This window comes from Heloderma suspectum, chromosome 4 (assembly GCF_057233095.1).
Source record: "Heloderma suspectum isolate Gila_16-S chromosome 4, 16-S_ref, whole genome shotgun sequence".
Classification (NCBI taxonomy): domain Eukaryota; kingdom Metazoa; phylum Chordata; class Lepidosauria; order Squamata; family Helodermatidae; genus Heloderma; species Heloderma suspectum.
The window spans coordinates 193644519-193672220 of NC_139461.1; the positions used below are offsets into that span (position 1 = coordinate 193644519).

Consider the following 27702-nt stretch of genomic DNA (forward strand, 5'->3'; position numbering starts at 1 on the left):
CGAACACGTTTACTTCCTCTGGAAGTGAACAGAACTTCTTGAAAGATGGTGTGCATTTGGATCTAGAGAGCCCATCCTACCTCTTCTGGGTTATGGCTTCAAAGCTCACTGGGAACAGAACAAATTATCCAACATGTGCTAAAAAAAAGGCCACCTACAAACCCCTCGGCTTGGAGGACTTAGAAGAGGATTGTGACAAAATCACCTGCTTGTTATGTTAATGTGTTTTGTTGTATTAATATTTAGGTATTTAGTTTTGCAGGAAATGAATATACAGGTAGGAAAGGGTTAATGGTGGGCCAGATGGGGCTTGTATGTGTTTAGCTGTTTTGGTTCTACCTGTGGGGAGAGGGGAATGATGTCTCAGGAGGGTGTGGTTTTCTGTTTTGTCAATTTAGTTAGTCAGGGTTAGTTCTGGGGAGAGATAGGGTGGGGAGTTAGAGCACCATCTTGGATGGAGAGGGAGGATTTGGAGGGGTAGTGAGGCAGGCTTAGGCTAATTAATGACATCTTGTAAACAATACACTTTTATTCTATTTTATTGAGTTAAATCCATTTGCCAGCTTGGTCTTCATTTACGCTACCTCAGACATGAGCAGCACTCACTTCCCAAATTAGAAGTAACAGTAACAGTGATAAATCTGACACACTTGGCATTAATTGTAGCGGGGTAATAGGTTCGCTAAGCCTGGGTAAAGGAGGGGTGGACTCAAAAGGATCAACCTCTAGCTGAAGAATGTCAACAGCCTTGGTCAGAAATCTTTGAATGTGTTCTTATGAGAACAGCTTGACTAGAGTTTTCTTAAGAGGGCCAATCACCCCCTTCTTCCAACCATTACCTCTTTTCCCTATTTGAACCTTGGAAGAATTCAGAGGGAATTATTAACCTTTTCTGGGGAATCACTGCCCAAGGGTGGAGAGGAGGCCAGAATTTCTTCTTGGGACCTGAGCTGGATACACACTAAAAAAAGTGGGGGTCAACACTTTGCTTCATGAGAATAGCAATACAAATTAATAAAATGAAAAACAAGCAGAACAAAACTTTTTCATGATTATGAAAATAAAGTCTTCCTGTTTTATGGCACTATCCTGGCTGCATAGTAAGAATGCCATTGTTGGGGTTAATCTTGGCATTATGTCCATGTACTACAAAGGTAGTCGCTAGAGACATAATAAGATATTACTTACTGGCTTGATGGGTTGGTAAGTTGATCTAACGACTGTAACCCAATATTAATTTTTTAAAAAGCAAACCCGAAGCAAGAGATAAGAGGTGCATTACAAACAGGGCAACCTTTCAAACCTTCACCTGTACGAAATGGTGGCATACAGTGGATTTTACAGAAAGGCACATTTCTTCACAATTTGTACAAGTCTCTCTCTCTCCCCATCGCCCAACAATTCAGTGAAGGTGCAGGGGATCTAACGTACATGGAGTTATCCAGCTCATAAAAGCTTTCCCATTCATTTCAGTGAAGAGGGCAATTATGTATATGCAAAGGAAAGCACATGCAGAACTGCTCCTTTTGGGGAACCCTACTTGTGTGCATGTTGGAACACACACACAATATCCTAGATTAAATCATCTATTTCAGTTGGATACATAAACATCTTGTTTCATTTTGAGCCCAACCAACTCTTCCCTATTTTTCACACATACTCTGTCGGACCCCACTGCCTCAGCAAAACAAACAAAACAAACCCCAAACAAACAAACTTGTGTGAATGAATGCAAGATCAAATCCTATAATACTCTTGATGCGTATGCTTTTTCGTCCTGGAAAGCTTATTTCAATTAATACAACTTTGTTTCTGCTCATCACAGAATAGAGGTGCGAGATATGCTTTCCGCAGAAAAGATGCTGTTGTCTGGACCATAACAAAACATTGCTGAAATGGAAGACCACATTACCTTGAGCAAAGTGTTCCATCCCCAAACAAGAGAGAATCTCTCCCAAAGGTGCCCACATAAGCACGAAGGTTGTTAAGAACAAGGCAATGAACAAACAGGCTATTTTCTTTTAATAAAATGAATCAACAACTACCACCTCTCTCCCTCCCTCTCCATTTTAAAGAAGACAGCTGCCATTTTATCCCTAAGTAATGTTGTAAGGTGCTTTTAGGAATATTCTCCAGCTTCCCAGGAAGGACAACAACTGGGAAAGCAGCACAGAAACTTGGTTTTTGTGTGTGTGGTAAAATATACATCTAGGTCTAGAGGACTCTGATCACTTCCAGCACTGAATATCTCCAGCACATTCTACTTAACACTCACTACGATGATGGCAGTTCTCCGACAACCTTAACCCCCAAACAGCCAATTTTATATACACTATCCTACATTTAGTGAGTTTGTGGTGGTTTAGGGCTTCCTAGAAAGAGGGAGGGAGAGGAGAATGATGCTAACCCTACTAGGCGTGGTGGAAATATATCCCACTCCCAAAGAAGCCCCTATTATTATATCCAAAATAACTTGTGCAAATAATAATCAAGGCCACTTTTTACTTCATTTCACATTAGCCCTGTTCCGGTGTTCACCCACACATGATTCCAATTGCATGAGAAGGAGAGCAGGGCTGCAGTCACTGGCCCTGCCCCCTCCACTGCATCCCTGTTGGCTTGACCCTGCCGCCTTCCATGCATTGGAGGGTGAAGATGCGAAGCAGGGAGCCTGCTTTACCTGTGTAGTCTTCCTGAGCAACTGAGAATCCTGCGCCATCTGGGGTCTTAATCGTGCGGAGAGGCCACCGGCATATAACAGGCTCCCTGCTTTACACCTTCCCCTTCCATCACGTGGAAGGTGGCAAGGCCAGGTGGACAGGAACATGAGTGTGACCAGCAAGTGCAGCCCTGCCTTTCCCCTCACATGTTTGGCATTGCAGGAAGGTGAATGCCCAAACAGGCGTATAATTGCATAGGAATGCGATTCTTAAGAAGTATCACCCCATCAGATGCTATGGAACTTACAACACAAATTCAAACCTTGGCATTTAAACCACTGAGGTTGGATCCCAGGAAACATGTCTCCCATCATGCATTCCATTTAGAATTGCAACATCATCTTCTGCTAGTGAAAAATCAAAGACCTATGAGGAAGGGTATATGTGGTTAGTGGATCATATACAAAGACAATCCTACAAACTGCCTGTCTGCTTCTTAATTAAAACTCACCAGCATCCTGAACTGCTATTTGGGTTCAAGATTTTGTATCTAGAGCCAGCATGGTGCAATGGCTGGAATGTCAGATCTCTACTTAACATGGCATAACTTTGGTTTCCTCTGCATAATGTATTTTGGCTTGAGCCAAACTGGGTTGTTTTACCAAAATATTTCTTGCCTGGGGTCCATTCTCTGGCATGGTACAATATATAACCTCCCACACCCTCCTTCTAACACATAAGGCGGCCACTGTTTCATTTGTAGGGGTGAAGACTGCTGTGATATAACCTGATGAAGCCTCTTCTACAACTATTAATTCCATGATCAACCCCAAAACTTAATTCCATGATCAGTACCCATGAATACCTCCTGAACTCCTTTCCTTAAGCCTGATGTACATCACGATTCAGGAGGAATGTGGGCCAAAACACCAAGTGAAAGAGAAGGAACTTGAGAAAGAAAATTAAATAAACAATTTAGACAGCAATCCTATGGTCCCTGGGAGAGGATCCCAGGGACCACAAGGTTGTTCGAGTACCCCCCCCCCCCGAGGCTGTAGACACTGCTACGACCTCAGGAGGGGATCTCCAAGTTCTGATCCCCCTCTCCCACCCCCATTGCAGCTGCCATGGAAAAATCTGCACCGGCTGCTTCCCGAGGCCGCAAATGTGGCCTAAGAGGGAAGGAACAGGGGATGTTTCAGTGAGTGGGGAGGGGAGAACAGGATACGAGAAGTCCTATAGCCTCTTCAGCCCTGGCCCAGCCCCCGCCAGCATGTCCTCAGAGGCCTGTCTAGAGAAAAAACATTTAAAAGGGAGATGGAGAGGCAAAAAACGCCTCCATCACTCCTCCTGCTTTGCGGGCCATAGTCCAGCAGGGCATTGGATATGCAGAAGTCTCTGAAACTGGAGGTTTCCTTCTAAGGGGAGAAATCCTATGGATTGTGTTCTTACACTTTTAAGACTATTTCAACATGAGAAAGCAGTAATGAATTAACACACACGGAACGCTGATGAGAGGAGATTCTGAGCCAGGGGGGATTCCCTGGCTGGGAGGTGAAAAACTTTCCCTTTTCTCTTGGCTAGACAAAATAGTCATCCCTCCTTGTAAATATGCTTTCTGAGAAGCACACGCTCAGCTCCTGGAACACACCAGCTGGCACGTAGAACTGTTGAAATTGTTCCTGGGGGAGGAGAGACTCAGACGCAGACTGTAAGGAGGCCTCTTCCCTAGAGCTTACTAAGTTTACGTACAAGAATAGAAGGGAAAAATGTAGAAAAGGAGTCGCTCTCACACGGTGAAAGGCCATTTCCTTGCCTGCCTCCCCACTCTCTTGCTTGGGTCCCTGAGTTGGGAGTTCCTGTAGGCTGCGTGCACGGATGCAGGCACAGTCAGCAATATCAGACGTGCAGCTTCTGTGACATGCACCTGGCAAATCCTTGAGATGTTCCTCTGTTCCCTTGGTAGCTGTAGCAGCAATAAAACCCTCCTCCCTCAAGACCCCTCTGGGTGCTCTTAGCACAGTTCGAAAAACTAGGCCCACAAGTATTAATTGATCCAGTTGGTAGATTTGTCAACTGAAGTGCTGTTGGTTGTTTAATTGGCAACGGCAAATTTTTATCCATGGGACTAGCATACTTTGCCAGCCTGTTACATTCCAATGTTTTTGTGTAGCCTTCCCTGCTTTTCCAGATCCAATTTGTGCAGTTTAAACAAACCAAAAACCTAACACACAACTATAACACCCGCTTGTCTAGTGTGAATTAGAAATGTGGTACTGAAGCTTTTCAGAGCTACTATCTCTCTAAGCAGAACTGGGGCAACCAACAAGTGGCCCATCGGCTACACATGGGAGCCTCTTGGGATTTTATGAAGCCCCCACTCACCTCCGCTCCTGCCACGCCACCAAATTAGCACTGTGGTGGCCAAAAAAAAGGGGATGATTTTGCTTTCCAAGCAAAACTGCGCTTTTGGAAATGTCCTATCAGCACGATTTTGCTGCTGTGCTACTGAATTTCTGTGGCAAATTCAGGAGCAGAGGTGTGCCCCCAGCGGGGACTGGGGAGGCAATGCAGCTCCCGACCCCCAGAAGTTATCCACCCTTGAATTGGAACCTTCTTCCAAGAAGCTTCTGCCTCTTGATTCCTGTTCAGCGTAGCATGGCACTAGTGAAACCTAATTTTAGTTGCTTTCATCTGCTGGTTTTAAGATTAAATTAGTTCATTTGCTGTTACCCTGTTATCAGCTACCCTGGCTAATGCAAAATGGATTGGAAGGGTGGGATATTATTTTTTTCTAATAAATAAACAGTGATGAGTTGTCCACTGTTTGATCCCACAGCGGGCCGAAGAAGTAGTAGAGGTTCCATTTAGCCTTCAAGGCTAATAGAGGAGATAGACTTGCTTGCATGAATTTGTCTAAACCTCTTTTATTTTTTTTATTAAACTTTGAATTGTGCTTTTAACAAAACAAAAACAAATTGTGCAGAAAAAAAGGGGAAAGACAAGAAATTACATGCGTAGAAATATCAATATTCTATTAAATACAACATTCTAGGGAAAAAACCCCACCAGGGTATAGGGCTAGGCCCACACCTTTGAAACTCCGTCCGCATTGCCGCTGGCTTTTAAAGAAATCCGGAAGACACATTTCTTCCAGCCTGCAATCGGTGCTTAAAAATCATTAGCTGCTCCTCCGACTGCTGTACGTGTATGTATCTTATGTATGTATGTACTTTTAATTATAATGTGTATGTTCATGGTTTTGTAATATTGGTAGCTGCCTTATAAAGACAATGCACTCTGAAAGGCAGGTTAAAAATCTTTTAGGGGTGCAATCCTATGCATGTTTAGACAGAGAAAAGTCCAATGGCTGGAAGTTGTAGGACTTTTCGCTGTCTAAACATGCATAAGATTGCACCCTAAACAAACAAACAAAAAAATAAATAAATAAATACAACTATGGTAGTGGATTTCATAAGTTAATTATGCTTTGCATGAAGAAGCACTTTTCTTCATAGGTTCTTAATTTACTGCCAACCAATTTCGTTGGATGACCACAAGTTCTAGTATGATGAGAGAGGGAGAAAAATCTCTGTGATCACTTTCACCAAACCATTCATAATTATATAAACCACTATCATTCCACTCACATCCCACCCCACCAAATCCTAAACTAAAAAGCCACCATATAACAGTGCCTCCCAGTCCCACCTCAGACAGACGCCACAGAAGGATACCATGGTTGATGGTATTGAAAGCTGCCAAGTGGTCCAACAGAACCAACAGGGACACACTCCTCCTGTCCAGTTCCCAGATTAGATCATCCATCAAGGTGACCATACAGTCTCTGCCGCATAACTAGGCCTGAAGCCAGACTGAAATGGATCAAGATAATCCACATCTTCCAGAAATGCCTGGAGCTGAGAAGCCAGCATACACTCCAGCACCTTGCCAAGAATGGAATATTAGAGGCCAGCTGGAAATTAAGCAATACAGTTGGATTCAGGTCGGGTCATTAAAAAAAAAAATTGAAGGTCTTGCCACTGCCTCTTTTAGGAAAGTTAGAATCACACCGTGCTGTAAAGAGGCATTCACCACTACCCTTACCCACTCAGCCAGTCTCCCCACCCCCACGCTGGCTGCTTTTATAAGCCAGGAAGGGCAAGGGTCCAGCAGATAAGTGTTAGGTCTCCAAAGATCCTGTCCGTATCCTTGGGTTGTACAAATTTAAAAGTATCCATTGTAACTGGACAAGCAGGGCCAAAGTTACATCCACTGCATCTGTATCAACTATGGCATCCATGTCGGCACAGATATGATTGATTCTATCTGCAAAGCGTCACGCATATTGGTCACAGCGAGCCATTGAGTGGCCCATCTTTTCTTCTGACTACTCCTGACTGCTCTGAAGTGAGTAACTGAACTTCTGTTAATAGACACGGGATGGCACAAAAATAGTGTAAAATAATGAAAAGTCAAACAAGTCCAAAGTATTAAATATGAGATGCTATGTCCGCCTGGCTCTTACCTGGCAGTTTTCCTGGACCCTCTCTGGTTTTGTAGACTTTGGAATAGTGACAATGCCATTCTAGAAGGAAAAGTAAAACCAACAATTTATACCACTGAGGACTTATTTAAAAAAGTGAGAGTTGAGGGATGACCTCACCAAAGTCAATGAGTCATTAGTTTAAGCTGAATCATATCCCTATAATGACTAGCCTGAAACGTCAACCTAGATTTCACAAACAGCAGCTGAGATGGCAATTTTGTTTTTTATTTATTATCATTTATTTATTTGATTTGTATCCCGCCTTTCCAACAAGAAAACAGAGCTCAAGGCAGCAAAAAATCCTAAGTAAAAAACCCCACACAATTAAAAATTGGTTAATGAAACGAATACTTTGAAAAAACACTGTAGAAAGCACAACAATAACAGAATAAAACCACACCCAACCCAACAAACCTGCTTTATTCAAGCAGTGCAAAAGGCCTGCTTGAATAAAAACATGATGAACAAAGGGCTGGATGCGCCTGATCTCGTAAGCAAAATAGGGTCAGCTCTGGTTAGTACTTGGATGGGAGACCACCTAGGAATCAGGCTTCCTGCATTGAGCAAGGGGTTAGACTCAATGGTCTTGTAGGCCCCTTCCAACCCTATGATTCTATGAGTCTATGATTCTGTCTCTGCCTGCTGGCAGAAAGTTAGCCAAGAGACAGCTAACTTAGTTCCATAGTCATAAACATGTACCTTGACTGTACCAAGTGGGGGATCACATGGCTCAATGCTCCTCCATACAAACATTTTCTGCACATAGAAGGCTAGGTGTTTGAAGATAAGGATTCTAGCCTGACCTTCTCTCTGACATGCTAGTTTTCTATGTGTAGGAATATAGCATTGTGGAGGAACATTACATCATGTGAACCCCCCATTCCCTGAAATCCGAAGCATTACAGTCCAGACACAGGTTTACCACCTTGTACACCGCTTGGAAGAATTAGTCCAAAAGGCCTCATATACAGAGACTTTTACATTCACTTTGGTGTATTATGCATGACTGAATATAATTGTATTTAAAAAAATCTAATATAAAATTCTAATACTGAAAGGACTTGAAGGTAGGCAATCCAAGTGAGGGGGAGCCAATATCAAGGGATAGGCAATATCACGTACCCATTACACACCACTCTGCAAACCCTGTTTGGGCGCAGTGGCGTTGACAAAGAAATGTTCTATATCACTACTTCTGTCATGCCACTGTTTCAGCAGCCTGTAGTCCTACATTGACAGGAAGAAGATGAGGATGCCCAGTTCTTAGATCATTGCTAGATTCCTTGTTAGTCCCTAGAAGAAACAACCACTTGCCATGCTAAAAATAGTTCCAGGAACAAGATTCTTCCATTCTCTCTACTCAACAATAGCCAAAACATCTAGCTTATTACAGTTAATAGTTTCAGCTACTGGACTACCTTGAAACACACTGAACATGGCAGCCAATGCTTGATATCCTCACAGCACTAAGAACAGCAAGACATAGATGAGGTGTACATACTACTCTTGTCATGTTTTACGTGGGTGAACAAGAAATATGTTCTATTACAGACAAACTCTTCAACTATTATTGTTTAACAGAAGTGAGACCTATAATACTGGCAACTCACCTGTATGCTCCAACGTATACAGATCTGTGCAGGAGTTCTGCCATATTTCTTTGCAAGCTGAGTTATGTTAGGGTGATTAAGAGCTTCACCTTTCGCTAGTGGGCAGTAGCCTTCGAAAACAATATTCCTGCTTTGGCAGTAATCCACTAATTCTTGAGGCCTTTGGAAAGGGTGATATTCAACCTTTTATAAAAGAGAAGACACTTTGCAGTTAAAACTCTAGTCAGTTTATAACCTATTACAACTCAAAGATCAGCCAACTGAAATGTTACTACTGTTTTGGCAAACAGTTTGACTTTTTATCAGGAAAAAAAAGTGTTGTTCCCCTGCCCCCCCCCCCTTTAAAATGTCAGGCAGAAATCCCTTAGACAGAAACACGGTACTCTGGAAAATGTGTACAATGATTGCCAACATCCTCAGAATGTACAAAGAAGCGAATAGTTCATGAACTCTTTACAGTAAAGTACACAAAAGTTTGCTGGATACACCAGAGCTCCATCCCTAGAGAGCCATCAGGTAAGGCAATTGCCACCTCCTCCTCTTCCTCCTTTCCCGCAAAGGGTCTCAGGTTCCTGTCTGCAAGGAAAAGAGATTACGCTTTGTTTGAAAGGATGGGTAGCACAACAGGAGTGATTGTGTACTGGAGAGAGACCACTCTGCAACTATCCTTCTTCATCTCATCTGGAGTGTTTCCAGATGGATGGCTCCTAGCGCTACCCATCAAATACACTGTGCAGCTATTCTGCCTTTCCCTCCTTAAGGATTTTCCATGGTAAGAAAAAAAGATGGAACAAGCGATGGGAAAACACAGGAGGGTTACAATAGAACAGGACATCATCTGGATCCCCCATAAAATTCCATGAATGAGGCAGGATGTTTGCACAATAAAAAGCCTTGTCTGGACGTACCCTTGTACAGTTCTGGCTCTCTGTAGAGCAAATTCACATACCTGTCTGTTCTTCTACCATCATGAGGCAATTTCTTCCAGTCAGCCTGCAGCAAGATCTATGTGGAGCTAGATTTTGCAAAACAGTCTGACGTGTACTCAACCAACACTTTTCAAATAGCCTGATTTGTAAGGTTTCAATCAGAATCTCCCTTTACATTAGATCTGTGTGTATCTCAGCAGAGGGTGACTGCAGTGGGTGAATCCCTAAGGGGTAGAACATGATAATGTGAAACCATCCTCAGTGATGGACAGCTTAGGCAAGGATGGGGAATGCATGTCCCTCCAGTTGTTGTTGAACTGCACTTCCCATCAGCCCCAGTCAGCATACCCAATGCTGAGGGACAATGGGAGCTGCAGTCCAACAAGATCTGGAGGGCCACACGTTCCCCATTCCTGGATTAGGGAAACACAAACATTCTTGAACAAGACACAGAGCATGGCTGAGATAGCCGTCAAATAATGCCCTATTAGTTTCTAACTTCTTATTTATTCCTGTTTGAATTCCTTATTTAGCAATCCAACCAACTCTCATCTCTTTTAGACACAGTATAAGCGTCTCATCTCTTAAGCTCATTCAGGTGCCTACAGATTTCAGTAGTATTTTCGTTCCTAGTTAACAACTGATGTATATATAAACTTTTAGGGCACAATCCTATTGATTGCAGTCTCACTGCTTGGAAGCCTCTGAACTCAAGAGGCTTCCAAGATTCCTATGCCCTGCTGGGCTGAAGCCAGCAGGGCAGAAGGAGCGCTGGAGGTGATCATCGCTTCCATGTCCTCTGTTATTTAAAAGCAAATTTAAGTTACATATATTCGTTTACTCTCTTTCATCTTTTGTTTTTTCTTGCTTTTCTTTATATTTTTATTTCAAAATAAATACTATATCTATTATAAAATATATTACTGACTGTTGAAGGTTTATATTAAGTTTTATTAATATAAAACACTATATATTTTTATTATTATTAATAATAATATAGGCTTCTAGGAATGAATTGTAGACCTGTTTCTTTTAATATAAGATTGATGATATGATAGTGAAATGTAAGGTTGTTTATTAAACTGTAAGACTGTTGAGGTTATAGATATAGTTTTTAAAATACAATGGCATCGGAGGCCGGGGGGTATTGGAGTTTAAACTTAATTCTTTAAAGGGGAGGGAGGGGGAGAGTGAAGGGGAAATAATCTTTTTTCTTTTTTCTTCACTTCCTTTTCTCCTCTCTTTTCCTTTTCCTTTTCTCTTTGTTATTGTGGTGCCCTCATCAGAATATTCTATTGTTGGGAAATTGTAGTATTGATCAGGTTGTTGGTAATTTTGGTATTGTTTATTTCATTTATAAAGATAAAATAAATAAAAATATATTTTAAAAAAAGTAAATTTAAGTTAAAGTTATTTAAAATTATAAAAGCAAAGAACAGACGGTGGGGCGGCCCGTCCAGCAAGGGCACTTTGGAAGGGGAGGGAAGGAGGATGGAGGAAGCTCAGGATGAATCGTATCCTAGCCTCTCCAGTCCCCTCCCCACCCACCAGAATGCCCCCTTTCCCCCTCTCTGAGGTTCAGTTTTCAACCTCGGGGATTAAGCCAGGCAGTTCTCTCCATGCTGGCTGAGACGGGGATGGGGTCGGATCACAGACTCCCCCTTCCGAGGCCGGAGCACTGTCTCCAACCTCGAAGGGGGGAATCCAAACTATCCTATGGCCCCAGCACCACAGTTCGAAAGCATCAATTCTTCGGCGCTCAGCCTTCCTTATAGTCCAGCTCTCACAGCCATACGCTGCTACTGGGAAAACCATAGCTTTGAGTATACGGACCTTTGTCAGCAAGGTGATGTCTCCGCTTCTTACTATGCTGTCTAGGTTTACCATAGCTTTCCTCCCAAGGAGCAAGCGTCTTTTAATTTCATGGCTGCAGTCACCGTCTGCGGTGATCCTGGAGCCCAAGAAAGTAAAATCTGTCACTGCTTCCATTTCTTCCCCTTCTATATGCCAGGAAGTGATGGGGCCAGATGCCATGATCTTCGTTTTTTTAATGTTGAGTTTCAAACCAGCTTTTGCACTCTCCACTTTCACCCTCAACAAGAGGCTCTTTAGATCCTCTTCGCTTTCTGCCATTAGGGTGGTATCGACTGCGTCTCTGAGGTTGTTGATAATTCTCCCAGCAATCTTAACTCCAACCTGTGATTCATCCAACCCGGCGTTTCTCATGATGTACTCTGCATATAAATTAAATAAGCAGGGTGACAATATACAGCCTTGTCGTACTCCTTTCCCAATTTTGAACCAATCGGTTGTTCCATGTCCGGTTCTTACTGTTGCTTCTTCACCCTCATACAGGTTTCTCAGGAGACAGGTAAGGTGGTCTGGTATTCCCATCTCTTTCAGAATTTGCCACAGTTTGTTGTGATCCACACAATCAAAGGCTTTAGCGTAGTCAATGAAGCAGAAATAGACGTTTTTCTGGAATTCTCTTGCTTTCTCCATGATCCATCGAATGCTGGCGATTTGATCCTTCTTTGTCCTTTATCATGCCCGTCTTTGCACAAAACGTTCCCTTGAGATCTCTGATTTTCTTGAAAAGATCTCTAGTCTTTCCCATTCTATTGTTTTGTTCGACTTCTTTGCATTGTTCATTGAAGAAGGCCTTCTTGTCTCTCCTTGCTATTCTCTGGAACTCTGCATTCAGTTGGATATATCTTCCCCTTTCTCCCTTGCTTTTCGCTTCCCTTCTTTCCTCAGCTACTTGTAAAGCCTCATCAGACAGCCACTTGGCTTTCTTGCATTTCTTTTTCTTTGGGAGGGATTGAGTCGCTGCCTCCTGAACAATGTTATGGACCTCCGTCCATAGTTCCTCAGGCACTCTGTCTATCAGGTCTAATCCCTTAAATCTATTCCTCACCTCCACTGTATATTCATAAGGGATACGATTGAGGTCATACCTGAATGGTTTAGTGGTTTTCCCTACGTTCTTCAATTTAAGCCGAACTTTTGCAATAAGAAGCTCATGATCTGAGCCACAGTCAGCTCCAGGTCTTGTTTTTACTGACTGTATAGAGCGTCTCCATCTTTGGCTGCAAAGTAAATAATCAATCTGATTTCGATAATGACCATCTGGTGATGTCCATGTGTAGAGTCGCCTCTTGTGCTGTTGGAAAAGCGTGTTTGCTGTGATCAGCGTGTTCTCTTGGCTAAACTCTATTAGCCTTTGTCCTGCTTCATTTTGTACACCAAGGCCATGCTTGCCTGTTATCTCGGTGATTTCTTGACTTCCTACTTTAGCATTCCAATCCCCTATGATGAAAAGGACATCTTTTTTGGTGTTAGTTCTAGAAGGTGTTGTAGGTCTTCATAGAAGATCAACCTCAGCTTCTTCAGCATCAGTGGTTGGGGCATAGACTTGAATTACTGTGATGTTGAATGGTTTGCCTTGGATTCGTACTGAGATCATTCTATCGTTTTTGAGATTGTACCCCAGTACTGCTTTTCCCACCCTTTTGTTGACTATGAGTGCTACTCCATTTCGTTTAAGGGATTCTTGCCCACAGTAGTAGATATAGTGGTCACCTGAATTAAATTCACCCATGCTTGTCCATTTTAGTTCGCTGATTCCCAAGATGTCGATGTTCAATCTTGCCATCTCATGTTTGACCACTTCCAGCTGACCTTGATTCATTGATCTTACATTCCAGGTTCCTAAACAATATTGTTCTTTACAGCATCGGACTTTCTTTTCACCATCAGACACATCCACAGCTGAGTGTCCTTTCGGCTTTGGCCCAGCCGCTTCACTCTTTCTGGCGCTACTTGGAAATACCCTCTGCTCTTCCCCAGTAGTATACTGGACACTTTCCGACCTGAGGGGCTCATCTTCCAGCGTCATATCTTTTAGCCTTGTGATACTTTCCATGGGGTTTTCTTGGCAAAAATACTGGAGTGGGTTGCCATTTCCTTCTCCAGTGGTATAAATGATAACATATAACTGGTTTATTATTATTTCTTTTTTATCTGGAGCCATCGATGTAGATGGCACAGTGACCTGGTTCACATGATCAACGTCCCTCCCTATAACAACCATGGAAGATTTTAAAAAAAGCAAAATCATGACAATTCCTGGATAGAAAAATACAACTCTGCACGTGCACAAATCAACGTAAATTCTCTGTAAACTGGTTTATAGATAGCAACATGCCTCAAAAGCAAAGGGAAGTCATGCTTCTTCCAATGACCTAACTGTTTTGCGTACTTTTTGTGCTGGTGATGAAGAAGAAGAATAATATCTCTTAGTTTAGCACAATGACATCAACATAGGGAATGTGGAAAATTTCATCCACCCTGAGGAGGATGAAGGGCTGTTTCCTGTTTCTCATATCTAGTACATGTTGTCTTTCCAGGCAACAATGGTCAGGAACAATAGGCTGGCATCTACTCAACACTGACTCTGAAATACCCGGGCTCTCCGAGGCGAGGCTGAGTCAGCCAGTGTGATCAAAAATGACAGACTGGATGGGAGACAAGGTTCAAGCAGCAGACACATCCATCTCTTCAACCTTTGAAGTTTCTTGACCTCTGTGTGGCCTTCAGCATCACATGTTTACAGTCGCAGAGGCACTGTGGAGGTCACTCATTTGCCCATTTGCTTGCACCTGAACAGGCTGCAGGATATTTCCAGCACATACAGTAGAGAACTCTGAAGAAGAGGCAATAACTCCAAGTGGACCTTTCAAATACAGAGTCTATGAATGCTTAGAGAACTTTCACGGGGCATTTCACACAAGGGGGGAAAATGCTGGGAGAGGTGCAGAAAAGGTCAGCCAAATCTGATCAATGGGTTGGAGCACCTTAACTTCATGGAAGGCTAAACCACTGGGGCTTTTCCTTTTTTTTTTTCCTTTTAGGAAAAAGGGGATAAAGGGGAGGACATGATAAGAGATTTCTAAAGTTATGCATGGTGTGGAGAACGTGGATAGATTCATTTTTTCCCCATTTTCTTCCTCATAATATCCTGGTAAAACTAGTTTGCTGGTCACAGCCTTGTAAGGACTATGTCTAATATACTCACCTGATTTACATGTGGGGTTACCTGGCAGTCTTCCTTTAGCTGCTCCAAATGATCAATGAGAAAGTTGCTTACTCCAATAGATCGGCATAAACCTTAACAAAAACAAAAAGGCACTACATGTTTGCAACATTCTGCCATATTTTTTTTTAAATACTATACAGATTTAACTCTGTGGTCCAGACCAAGTTCCTGGGTTCTAATTCCAACTCCATGAGCTATTCACTGAGGACAGTCCCATGCATTACACCTTTAAGCACGGGTACAAAAAACAAAACACGTGGTTGCATCAACTGTGAATGGCACATCCTTAAATGCATTAAACATAGAAGGGGCCCAATCACCATTTCTGTATATAGCTCAAGGAAACCCTGCCATTTAAACATATGGAGTCAAATATGCAATTGCTGTCATCGTACATTTATTTTGCCATTTAAGTGTACTTTTTGTACCTGAGTTTATGTAATAAAACACATCTTGACTATATCAGAACGGCCCCAGACAAAATCACTATCTCTCAGCTTTAGTCTCCTTCCTACCTCCCCTTTCTTTTGAGATAAGAAAGGTTGTTCTCTACCACAAGCACTCAAGGGAGAATGGGCTATAAAATAAATTCATTTCAAGAATGATGAATTCATCATCAGATAGAGGGGGGTGGGTGGGGTGGGGGGAAGATTACATATGCATCAGAATCTGCATAACCACATACTGGAGAACATCTTGGGGAGGGTGGTGGGAATGAACGCTAAACATCCGGTTTGACAGCATTATCTGATGACACCATTCAATCAAGATCCTTTTAGGAAGCAGTTTTATAATCTAAACACATTGGGGTCTCCCTAGTGAATTCAAGCTCCAGGATAAATTCTGGGAAAAGCTAATGTAGTGTAAGCAAAGAACAATTGGACTTCACCAGGTTGAAAAGGAGGAAATGGTGTTCTGAACAGCTTGCCAAAAGCTAAAGAAAAGTGGAACACTGGTAGAAGACGAATAGGGTATGAGTAAGAAAACACAGGGACAAACAGTCCAAACGGACTTCCGACTACTTGCAGGTTACTACTACAAAGACGACATTCCAAAAACGCTGAAACTATGCTTAAGACGTCAGGAATTAGGAGCAGGGATCGTGCATATTTGGAATGGGCTTTTGCACTTCTAATACTGCCTACTATCACAACGTCATAGTTACGTGCGTGCAGGGCAGCATGCTCTAAAAAAACAAAAACATAATACTGTGAGTATATGTACATATATAAACCTGACCTACACTGGCAGTCCTGGAACAAGCAAAACTAAAGAAGTCCTTAATTTGCTGAAATAATGTGGCAATTGCAAAAGCAATTATCATCTGCTAGATGCCAACAAATGAAATGCAGAAGGGTTACAACTCCCTTTTATCTGAAACTCCTTTATTGAAAAAAGGTAGCAGACTTTCAAACTCCATGGAACCATATTTTAGCATGAAAAAAGTATATGGTAAAATCATCAGCCTTACTGACATTTTCATATTTTACAGTAGCGCAGGATTAAATGTTAGCCTTTGTATATTACATAACATTGCAACGGATCAATGGGAGACCATCTTGTTCCCCAGAACAGCAGGGACAGTGTAGCTGTTCCCTTCCTCACAGCACTGAGGAACAGAGAGTCAAGCTCATGGATGGAGGAAAATTTAAAATGTGGGTAATAAGACATGAATATTGTTTATACAACAGACAGCTCACGCACATTATACGAGACTTTTATACAGACAATTATTGGGATGCCTAGTGGGTGCTGAGGGGGAAGAAAGAAAAACAGTTATTTAAATAGTGGGATATTGTTGTTGGGTAATTTTCTTTTCCCTCTTTAAAGGACTATGTGAGTGCCCACAGTGTGGTAGAGCAAGCAAGTGTTGGTCCCTTGCCCAACTAACAAAAATAACGTTTTAAAACAGTTCCAATACTGCATAATTCCTTATCAACCTTCAAATGTCTTACCCCTCCAATGAAAACATGATTTCTAAAAGGTGTTCAGGCTCCTGCTTTAGTGGATTTTTTTGGCCAAAAAAGGAAGTTCTCAACAGTGGAATATTAGGCAAATTTATGGAGGTCAATCTACGAATTGCTATTAATTGTGGTAAGTGGGGAATGGAACTTTCATGATCTCTCTCTCTCTCTCTTAATCAGTTGCTGCAGACTAGGCTTCCCCAACTTGTTGCCCTCCAGATGTGTTGAACTGCAATTCCCATCATGATAGGAGTTGCTAGCCAACACATCTGGAGGGCCCCAGGTTGAGGAAGACTGTTGCAGACAAATAGCAGGAGGTGGCTATCTCCATTACACCCTGGTTTGGGGCTTCCCCACTTATCTCATCATCGGCCACTGTTGGAGACAGATTACTGGACTGGATGGATCTTTGATCTGATGCAGCAAAATAATATTTAGGTTATTATGGATAACCACAGTGAGATGGTGATTCCAAAATGGGTCTCTCTTGAGAACTTGGGGTAGGTAACAACCCTTTACTTAAATGACAACTCTAGTACATTTGTAAACAGATATTATGCAGCTTTTTAAAAATGAAGTCAAACATTTAATTTAAAAGTGTTACCTCTGGTTGCACATTCAAGGTTGTATCTGATGTCAGCCTGAGCTGGAAAAGACCCACTGAAATGAATGAGACTTGTCAGACTAACATTGGATACAACCCATTGGATGCAACCCTCACAGTTTTTTTTCAAGCTTTAAAGGACCCCTGTGAAGGAATACAACTGTTTCCTAATTGTGCCTATACTTTGGTTTGGGTATTGTGGGGTTAATTTCATTGCTGCATTTGCTAAACTCAAAAAGTTAAAAAGTTCAGTCAATGTTTTACTAGGTTTGGTGCCACTATGTCTGGAGATCAAGGAAGAGAACAAGGGTTAGCAGATAGTTAGAGAGGTAAGGAGCCTTGCTCAGCTCTTTGGTAGGGGGGAAGTATCTGTTTTGAGAGAAAGGTTGGTTTCAGTTTCACAAAATCCAGAGGCTTTGCAGAAATGTGTGCAAAGAACTCAGAGGAAGGAATTTAGGGCAAAGGTTAGCCCTCCTGAGTCCAAAAAGAGATTTTTAGAATTGAAAAAGAAGGTTAAGAGGCTGGAAGGAGGAAAAAAAAGACCAAGAACATTGTTTGGAAAAGCTGAGAATTCTTGATAGCAAGATATTGCTGGGAAGAACTTGGATAAAATAGGGACAGTTTAGTTAGGGTTAGCTGGATGCATTAAACCCTGGTTATGTTCCTACCTGAATTGTTTGTGTGTGGTAACCATTCAAATGTTAAAACCTTTTCCCTAATAAACTTTGAAAATGTTGTTGTTTAAATGGTGTGGTCTCTTTTCTTGTTGGGTTACCCACCCCATGCCTAAAAGCCAAACCACACAACCTAAAAGTATTTACAAGAGAACCAGAGGGTTTTAAGGCTGTTTGATGGAGGCAACCAAGGAAAATAATGAATTCCACTTAGTAGCAGCAGAAAGGTCATTGGAAGGGAAGGGAAGGGTAAACAGGAGTGGGGCGCTCAATTTGGCCTGGTCTCCCTTCCATACACAGATCAGGGTGTAGCTGGTCCCTTGACAGCCAGAGTATATGGCTTCCTCAAAGAAGAAAGAGGCAGCTAACAGTGGAAGACAGCAGTTGGGTATTACCAGTTTTATAATACTGGAAACCAGGTTGGATTCCAATCCTGAAAGATACTGTCAACAATTTCATTGTATGAAAAAGCTATCTATATCCATTTTGAGGCTGAGAGAACTGTGATTCCTTTCAGTGAATTCATGACAGTGGCAAGATTAAATAGGGAACTTTTTTGGATCACAAGTCAGCCTCTAAGCCCCTATGTATACTAAGCTTATACATTTGAGGTGTTGACTGTGTCCACCCAGAATGTCAGAGTTCACCAGCATACATCTAACAACAGAGGCATATACCACTGAATGCTGACATTCACCATATTTGTCTTGCCTTTATTTGTTCATTTTATTATATCTTGCCTTTCCTCCAAGAAGCACAAGCTGGCGTGCATGGTTTCTCCTCCCACCCTTCATTTTATCCTCCCAACAACTCTGTGAGGCTATGAGAAGGTGATTGGCCCAAGGTTGCCCAGTGAGCATCAGTGGCTGAGTAGCAATTTGAATCATCTGAATGCCATATATATTACTGCCTGTGTGTGTGAATGAGTGTAACTTGGATATAAAAATTGCTATGTTGCTGCTCCTCTCTAGTATGCTAAATATATAGTGAGTGACATATCTGAAGTGCAAATGCTTTGTTTATGTTAATACAAATTTATATTTAAATCCTGGATCAAGGTAAGTTTTCACTCCCTTATGCATCCCTAAATCCTATTAGCATTAATGGGAATTATGCAAGCCTGCTGGGCTTGACAACGCAGCTGTTCGAGGTGGACAAGGAGTTCCATCTCTCTAGCTGTTCGATTAATGTAGGATTCCTGTGACAAGACAAATCAACAGTGATTGCACGCATTGAGCGGCTGCATGCCAAGTCATTAGTATGCTAATAATCCTCCCCACATGCTCTTTTTCCACTTTAACTTGTGTTGTTCTTGTTTTCACCATTTCTCCAGAGAGGATGCTGAGCTTGTGATACCTTAGTGTTCTGGGAGCATTGCTGGCACACACTAACGTCCCAGTGTGGTGCTTCCAGATGAGGTTTTTGTCATGCTGTTGCCCTGCCTCATTCATAGAATGAAGGTCCAGACAATGTCAGCTTCAACTTGCAACCCTCCTGTGATTTGCCACCACATCTTCCATCTTTTTCTTTCCGCAAAAAATCCTTTAAGAATGAAAAGGCAGAATGGCTGCGCAATGTCTTGATTGGTAGGGCTGGGAGCCCTCCGTCTGGAAGCAGCCCGGTCTTTACCTGTAAAGTACTGTTAGTCTTGGGCTGGCTCCTTTCCTTTGTCCTGTCACAGTCTCTTAAGAGCAATCAAAAACACAATCTCATTTAGATGACTGTCAACGCTCGCTGGTATGTCTTTGAGTTTTTAGAAATTCACAAATTTGGTCTCGGATTGATAATAAACACTTGTTTGTTTGTTTGTTACATTTATATCCCGCCTTTTTTCCTCCTTAAGGAACCCATGTTAATATTGGACGTTCACTAAGGTTCAAACATTTCCCTTTAACAGAGATACCTTAGACAAAATTGCATGCCCACTCCAACACCTAAGATGAGCACACAATGTTTTTGTAGAAACAGCTAATGAAATTTTTTGATGTGGGTTTTATATTGTCATGTTCTCACTATTACTATTTACTGTTATTTCTATAGTGCCACCAGTGTACATCATGCTTTACAGATTCCTATCCAAAGGAGGTTCCATCTAAACTGGAAGTTAATTCTGCTTCAATCCAGCAGCACAAAGAGCCAAGCTACCATGTTTTTAGATGAGGGGTAGGTTCAAAGAGAACTCTGTACAGAACACGTGGAGGCAAATATGGATATTTCCTAAGTCTTTGCTTCCCCAAAGCATCCAACCATGAATGTGTTAATCTTGAGCACCAAGCTGCTCCACAGCTTTCATTTAGACTAACTATCATGTGTTTAATATGTGCCATGTTAACTGGGTTATGATCCACACCACAGCATTTTGCATAATTTGCATTTAATATGCTAGGAGAGGTCAAGCTCCCAGTGCGTAGGCCTTTGGCAGGAGGAGGAGGAGGAGGAGGAGGAGAAAGAAGGAAATAAATTCACCATAGTACACCCACTATTAAATCAATATTCCAAAACAAACCTAGAACAAACCTTATTTCCAATTGTAACATGGAAGGGAATGAGGAAAGATGTTCCTCTTTGTATTAAAAATCTTTCCCACTAAATCATATTGCCTTGAAGAATGAAAGGGTTTACAAGAGTCTTGTAACAAAAACCATATGAACAAGATAGAGGCAGTAAAGTTGCATTTTAACATGTGGACTGCTGGTAGATCATTCTCCTGCCATAAAATCTCAGGCTAATTCCCAAAGTAGACAATTTTGATCACTTTCATTTCAGGTTCCTCAAGCAAAGATAATACTTATGTCTTCCTATAAAAGAATGCTGTTACTGTCTCATTCATTTCATTGGTTTCAAGCAGGGTTTCCCAAGCTTGGTCTTGGGATGGCCCATCATGACAAGAAAACAACTGTTCAAACCTCCACAGACACAAGCCACATGGCATCTGCATTGGTCAGTGTGGCTTAGGAATGGTTTACACATGCAACCCACAGCTTATTTTTCCCCACATCACCCCTCCTATATATCCATATGGGATCACATGAAGAAACACCAAGGTGAAATGGATAGGGAAAATGGCAGATGGAAACATGCGTGTGTATTGATTCTGGGATCCAGATTTACTTAGGTCTGAGTCAAAGCAGATTTGAGGGTTGCCAAAATGAAACAAAGTCACAGATGCATCAGATTAAGTTTATTGATTGGCAGGTCATAAAGGGATGCAGAAAGAAATGCAAAGATAGGTCACATGTCCTTTCAGCCAACCAAAGCAGGACTTCATCACAGCTGGCTGTGTGCCCAAGTCCCCACAGCACACAGAGGCGTCACCCCATGGACTACTGAATTCCTCCAAACTGGCTGTGCACATTTCCCCTTGGAGCGTGACCATATTGGTCGTCTCTTAGCACCAGCTTACATACCTCTCTCCCACCTTCCAGAAGGTGCTCAAAGCATCCAGGCAGGAAGAGAAGTCACCCCTTCCTAAGAGAAAGGGGCCTCAACATCCCAGCATGACAGGGAAACTTTCTCAGCTCTTCAGTGAGACAAAGCAAAACATCCTTATCTTGGAGGAATGAGGTAACTTGGCAGAGGCCAAGCAGTATGCAAGGTCATTTGCATGTGAAGCTGTAAATCACCTTGCGTGAGAGGCCTACTTGACTAACTAAAAACTGTCCGTTATACTAGGCTACACATGTCTTTATACACTCTGACAGCATATAGGATGTGCTGTAAGTTCACACCTGACTGGCCGTTCTTCCAAAACCAAATCCAATGCCTCTTCATGCTCTGCTAGTATGCTTGTAAATCAGAGGTGGTGAACCTCCAAGCTGTGGACTGAATGCGGCTCATCAAACCTCCCAGTCCAGCCTTCTAGACTCTTTGCAGGCCATGCCCCTCACCTGCCCTTTCTCTGTGGCCAGCAAGGAAGCCAATCAAGTTGGTGAAGCAGGGATAGAGCACTCTGCTTTGCCAGCCTGATATTGTTGATTAGGATAGTGAAGCAAAGCGCTCTGTCCATGCTTTGCCAGCCCAATCAGCTTTCGTACTGGCTGCAGATAAACCACTTCTTCCACAGCCAGTACAGAAGCTGATTGGGCTGGCAAAGCACAGACACAGCGCTCTGCTTTGCCAATCAGGCTAGTGGGCTCTGTTAACTACGAACCCTGCAAACTAGGATCTCCTCCAAACCTCCATCAGGTATTGCGCTCCATCAGGTATTGCGGTCCTGAGCCATGTAAGGCTTTATGGGTTAAAACCAGCACCTTGAATCAGGGTTGGAAACATACAGACAATGCCACACCTAGCGTATGTTATTCTCACACTTTTGGTGTTGGCACAAAACTCTGGATTTATGGCAAAGATTGGCACAAAACTAGAACAAAACTTTGGCATATGTTTGGAGGAGATGTGCCAATGTGGATTTTTCAGCCATTACTCCCCCCCCCCCATAGTGGTATGTCATTTTCACACTTTTGGCGTGGGCACAAAACTTGGGATTTGTGGCACAAAACAGCACAAAACCAGCATAAAATGTTGGCATAGGTTCAGAGGAGATATGGGAATGTGTATTCTTTATCATTCACTATGCCACACCTAAGGGTATGTCATTTCATGCTTTCAGCAATGGGACAAAACTTGGCACAAAACTTTGGCATGGGTTTGGCGTTGATATGAGCATGTGCATTTTTTATCATTCACCAGGCCACATCTTAGGGTATGTCATTTTCACACTTCAAGTGGTGGTACAAAACTCAAGATTTGTGGCACAAAACTAGCACAAAACTTTGCAATAAGTTTGTAGCTGATATGCGAATGAGGAAATGTTTGCATGCGGCAGGCCTTACTTAAGCATATGTGATTTTCGCGATGTTGGTGCCGGCACAAATCTCAGATTCTGTGGCACAAAACAGCACAAACTAGCACAAAACTTTGGCACAGGTTTGGCAGTGATATGACAATGTTGGTTTTTTGATGTGTTAACTACGAATCTGCATTTGATGCAGCAGTATACAGTTGTGGGTGGCGGCACAAAACCTGGGATTTGTGGCACAAAATAGCATAAAACTGGAACAAAACGTTGGCATATGTTTGGAGGAGATCCTAGTTTGGGGAGTTCATAGTTAACAGAGCCAGGCTAGCGAAGCAGGGAGCTTTGACCCTACTCCTGTATTGGCTACAGAGGAAGGAAATTTGGGGGGGGGGGAGAGTGGATATGAACAAATGGGTGTGTGTGTGTGTGTTTTCATGGAGAATAAGGGTGACTACTAGTCATGATAGCTATATATTCCCTCCAATATTAGAGCCAGTATGCCTCTGTATACCAGTTGCTGGGGAACACAAGCAGGGGGCTATTGCACTCCTGGGGCTATTGCAGAAGTGGGAAGGTGCTGTTGCACTCATGACCTACTTGGGGTTTCTCACAGGCAGCTAGTTAGCCGCTTGTGAACAGAATGCTGGACTATATGGACCCTGGGTCTGATCCAGCATGGCTCTTCTTATGTTCTTATGTCCTGCTATGGGCTTCCCATAGGCATCTGGTTGGCCACTGTGGGAACTGATCGTTGGAGTAGACAGTCCTTTGGTCTAATCCAGCACAGCTATTCTTAGGTGTGTGCGTGAGTAGATGTGTTTCTGTGTGCATACGTATACGTGTGTGTGTGTGTGTGTGTGTGTGTGAGAGAGAGAGAGAGAAAGAGAGAGAATGTGAGATTGAGAAAGAGTGTAGGGTGGCCCAGTCCACCAATGGCATGCAACCCCCAAACATTAGCTATGAGGGAATGTGGGCCTCTGTCTGAAAAAGATTTCCCACCCCTGTTGTAAATAAAGTAATATCACAAAGACACCACAAGTCTCCAGTTCTCTCTCATCCAAGGGAAAGTAAACACAATAGCACTGCATTTGGAGCTTCTCACCACTCAGGGAAGTGGGGTGTGTGGGTCACTATATTACTGATGGTTTATCAGCATACTAGTACTCTGTCCTGTTTGACTGTACAGCACAATGTGAACATTTTATTCATTCTTAGTGTTCAATACTGTTGGGTGGATTTCTAAAATTGTTAATCGTGCAGGAATAATAGAGCAATTTGATGGCTGCATTCCTTCCATTTTTCAAAATACCCAAGCAGCTCCTTTCTCTGCCAAAAGAGGAAGTTGGAAATTATTTTGGCATCAGAAAACACACAGATGGTATTGCTTGTTTCACATCTCAAAACAGGGACTTTTAGGGGAACAGCCCATGGCAACTCTTACTATTGCAACTATGACAGATTGGGTTCCTGGGGCATGACCCAGAAAGTTCTTCTAACTATTTAAAAAGTCCCACAGCTAAAAGGGTTAGGAATGTATGGAATTTGTTAAACCTGTTCCATCTCTTTCGTGGATTGTCAGGTGTCTTTCATTCCATCATCCGCTCACTGACAGAATTGGAATTGTTTAACCAGAATTTCATTCTACTTGCACTAATTCACATCAGTGCTAATGTGCTAATGTGCAAATGTGCATTAGATAATGTGAATTAGCGCTAATGCACATTAACTATTTCGCATTAGTGCCAATGCAAATTACAGCTAATCTTCCCCCCCCCCCCATGAAAAGCTGGTCCACAAGGCTGCAGAATCTGTATGACTCAGAAAAAGCCGATCCGCCGCAGAAGCCACAGGTGGGATTCATAGAAATCTAAACCTGAATCCATTGCAGATTTCTCCGACATCCCTACAAAGGGTATGCAGCCATATTTTCTTCCACCTTGGTCTTTCCCCCATCCCATCCCCCATGCCCCACCCCCATCTGCTATGGGGCAACATGAGAGTTCTGTTTGCCTGAGAAAGCCAGGGAAGGGGCATATATAATTGGCCTAGGGGGAGGAGGGCAGGAGAAGTCACAACTGCAGGTCTCCTATGCAGTTGCACAGCTATTAAGGGGACACACTACAATCTTTGGGGTTGTAGTCTAGTAGATGGACTTTTGCTAAAGCAGTCAAGTCAACCTCAGAATTGGTTGAGATGGAAAAGTGGTATAGCATTTACTCAATTAACATCTGGACCCAATATTCAAAACCACATTGACTCATAAAGCTCACTGGCAGGTCTTGAGCAAGTCACTCTCTCTCTCGACCTAAATTACCTCACAAGGTTGCTGTGAGGATGTATTTATTTATTTGATTTGTACCTCGCCTTTCAACCAAAAATGGCACTCAAGGTGGCTTTCAATCACCAATAAAAACAACAGTTAGCAAATACATGAAAACACAATTAAAAACACAACAACAACAACAACAACAACAAAGTAAAAACAGCATCCAGCTCAACAGAGCCGCTTACACACTAAAGCCTCACTTGGATAAAGCAATCTTTGCCTGCTACAGAAGGACAACACAGAGGGAGGGAACCTAGTCTCCCTTGGCAGGGAGTTCCACAGCCTGGGAAAAGCCACTGAGAAGGCCCACCTTCACGTTGCCACCAAATGGCAGTCTCGAAAGAAGGGCCTCTCCCAAAGATCTTAAGAACACCGCCACCAAATGAAGGAGGTGGGTCTGGATGTGAAACTTACATGTCGCCCTGTGCTCTCTGGAGGAGGGGTCAGATAAAAGTGCAATAAATAAATAAGTTGGTTGAGCCAAGTCTGATCCCATGTTTTAACAAGCTGAAAAAGTAAATGGGCTTAAGCAATAAAATATCTGCCATTATAATGCACAATTAATGGTATTTACCGTCTGTTCTTGCACTTATCTCCATTTTTCTAATTTTATGCCTACATAGACTCCAATGGCAATTCATTGTATCCCCACTCTAAACCAGTGCTTCCTTATATCAGAGACCGTCACTTCCAAGCAGCATCCACTTTACCAGAGTGGACCACCAAGAAGGTAGGAATACTGTGAAAGAAACTGGTTTCATTGGTAAGCTCCCCAAAGCATAATCTCCGAGCAACAGTGATGGGGGGAGGGAGAAAGCACAGGAATGAAACCAGCCACTAAACTGAAATTGACAGAACAGTTCAGTCTTCACTGCAAAGATTCCACCGAATGGTACTACAATAAAGGGTCCATTTTTGTCCTTTGCAACATTTAAGAGTGAAGACTTCAGTAGTGTCTAAATGAGAACAACCAGAGAAGTTAGTACGCAGTTACGTATTAACCAGTTAGTTAACTAACTGGGACTCAACACTAACTGGGACTCAATGTACTAACTGGGACTTAACACTTGATCAAGTCTGACCAACAAACTATCCAATGTCCTTAGAGTCAATGGATGACATAAGACCACACCAGTATAGGTGCATGGTGTTGCTTTATGACTGCCATTCAGTTCCTAATCCCTGCAAAACAGCCCCATCCTGTGCATGTTTACTCGCTGGAAATAAGTCCCAGTGAGCTAAATGGAGCTTACTCCCACATACATATGCACAGGACTGCAGCTTTGGCAAGGTAAGATTAACAGACGGTATGATGACTATACAGTTGCATAGGAAAGCCTGGCCGAATGAGGCCTCTGAAGGGAGGAAAGAAAACGAGATGGCTTTGCTTCTTGCTTCAGGGAGACTTCCTGTGCAAATACCACAGTACAAGCTAGAATAAAGTTAGTTAGTTGCTCAAATCAAATTTACAACTTATTCTGGTAGATGTGTGAATTTCTACCACAAATCAGTAGGGGAAGGAGCGAAAGTCTTATTTTATAGCAAAAGGGGAGCAAATTCTGATGCCAGACTCCACTTAGAAATATACAAACTCAGCAAAGGGTCTGCATATCTTGTAACCTGGCCCTAACCTCTGTTTCTCTCATACACAGACAGGAATATGCGACCAGTAAGTGTACAAAAGTGAAAGTTATAGAAATTTGTGAAACTGAATCGAGAAAGAATTGTATTTCTAATCCCAAACTCGTGGGGAAACAAATTTGGCCAGGTAACATGAGTGCCCAGATGGGGGACAAATCATTTAAGCCAACAGATGTGTTAGATAAGCAATGCTTGGGTGCTCCATGACAAGTAAGAAAGGCAGCTCACAGTTGGGGACTTGTCAAGGCTCCAGCAAATGCCTACCCTTATCACCTACTGTGGCTGCCTATTCTGCTGAAGACTTTGAATACTGCTGCTGCACTGCATTTTCTTGCCAGAAAGAGCTTCAAAACAAATTCTGTGCAAAGATCAAAAAGAGAAAAAGGTCTACAAGAATAAGATGGACATGCTGATCCTTTACTGCAAAGATTCATAAATAAATGGCCTCAGCACCAAAGCTTTGTTTGATTACAATAGCATGCCTTATCTTTCTTAAACACTGCCATGGGCGTTTATCAAGGCTTTTAAGCCTTCTGGTACATTAGCTATACTAAGTTCAGACATCAAAACAATTTTTAGAACTTTTGAGCAATGTTATATGGATAACAGTATTCGCTCATAACAATTTCCTTAGGCCATTACAGGGGAAAACACACACACTCTGAATGTACAAGTTGTCACTGTTTTGTTTTGCTTTTTCATAACAGATTCTCTGTGTCAAACTGAATGATGCACACATTCAATACGTGTAGCCTTTTCTGAGATGGGAATAAAAAAGCACTGGTTCAATTTCTGTCTAACATGCACACGTTAAAGGCACATCTCTGAGAGGAAAAAAAAGCTACAAAT

The 27702-nt window shown here is 42.4% G+C and overlaps 1 protein-coding gene across 5 annotated transcripts in view; it reads right to left on the reverse strand.

Moving 5' to 3' along the window:
* Positions 1 to 27702, reverse strand: part of LOC146347888 (uncharacterized) — a 103572-nt gene that overhangs the window by 23765 nt on the left and 52105 nt on the right. For 2 of the 5 annotated variants that reach the window (XM_084851742.1, XM_084851744.1), the window contains exons 4-7: positions 14826 to 14917; positions 8820 to 9002; positions 7189 to 7248; positions 2983 to 3086 (exon numbers count right to left, since the gene is read on the reverse strand). In XM_084851742.1, coding sequence (XP_084707868.1) covers positions 2991 to 3086; positions 7189 to 7248; positions 8820 to 9002; positions 14826 to 14917 — 431 coding nt within the window. In that variant the 3' untranslated portion in view covers positions 2983 to 2990. Of the gene's footprint in view, positions 1 to 2909; positions 3087 to 7188; positions 7249 to 8819; positions 9003 to 14825; positions 14918 to 27702 lie in introns of those variants that run through there. The other 3 variants (XM_084851741.1, XM_084851743.1, XM_084851740.1) reach the window with 3 other exon arrangements.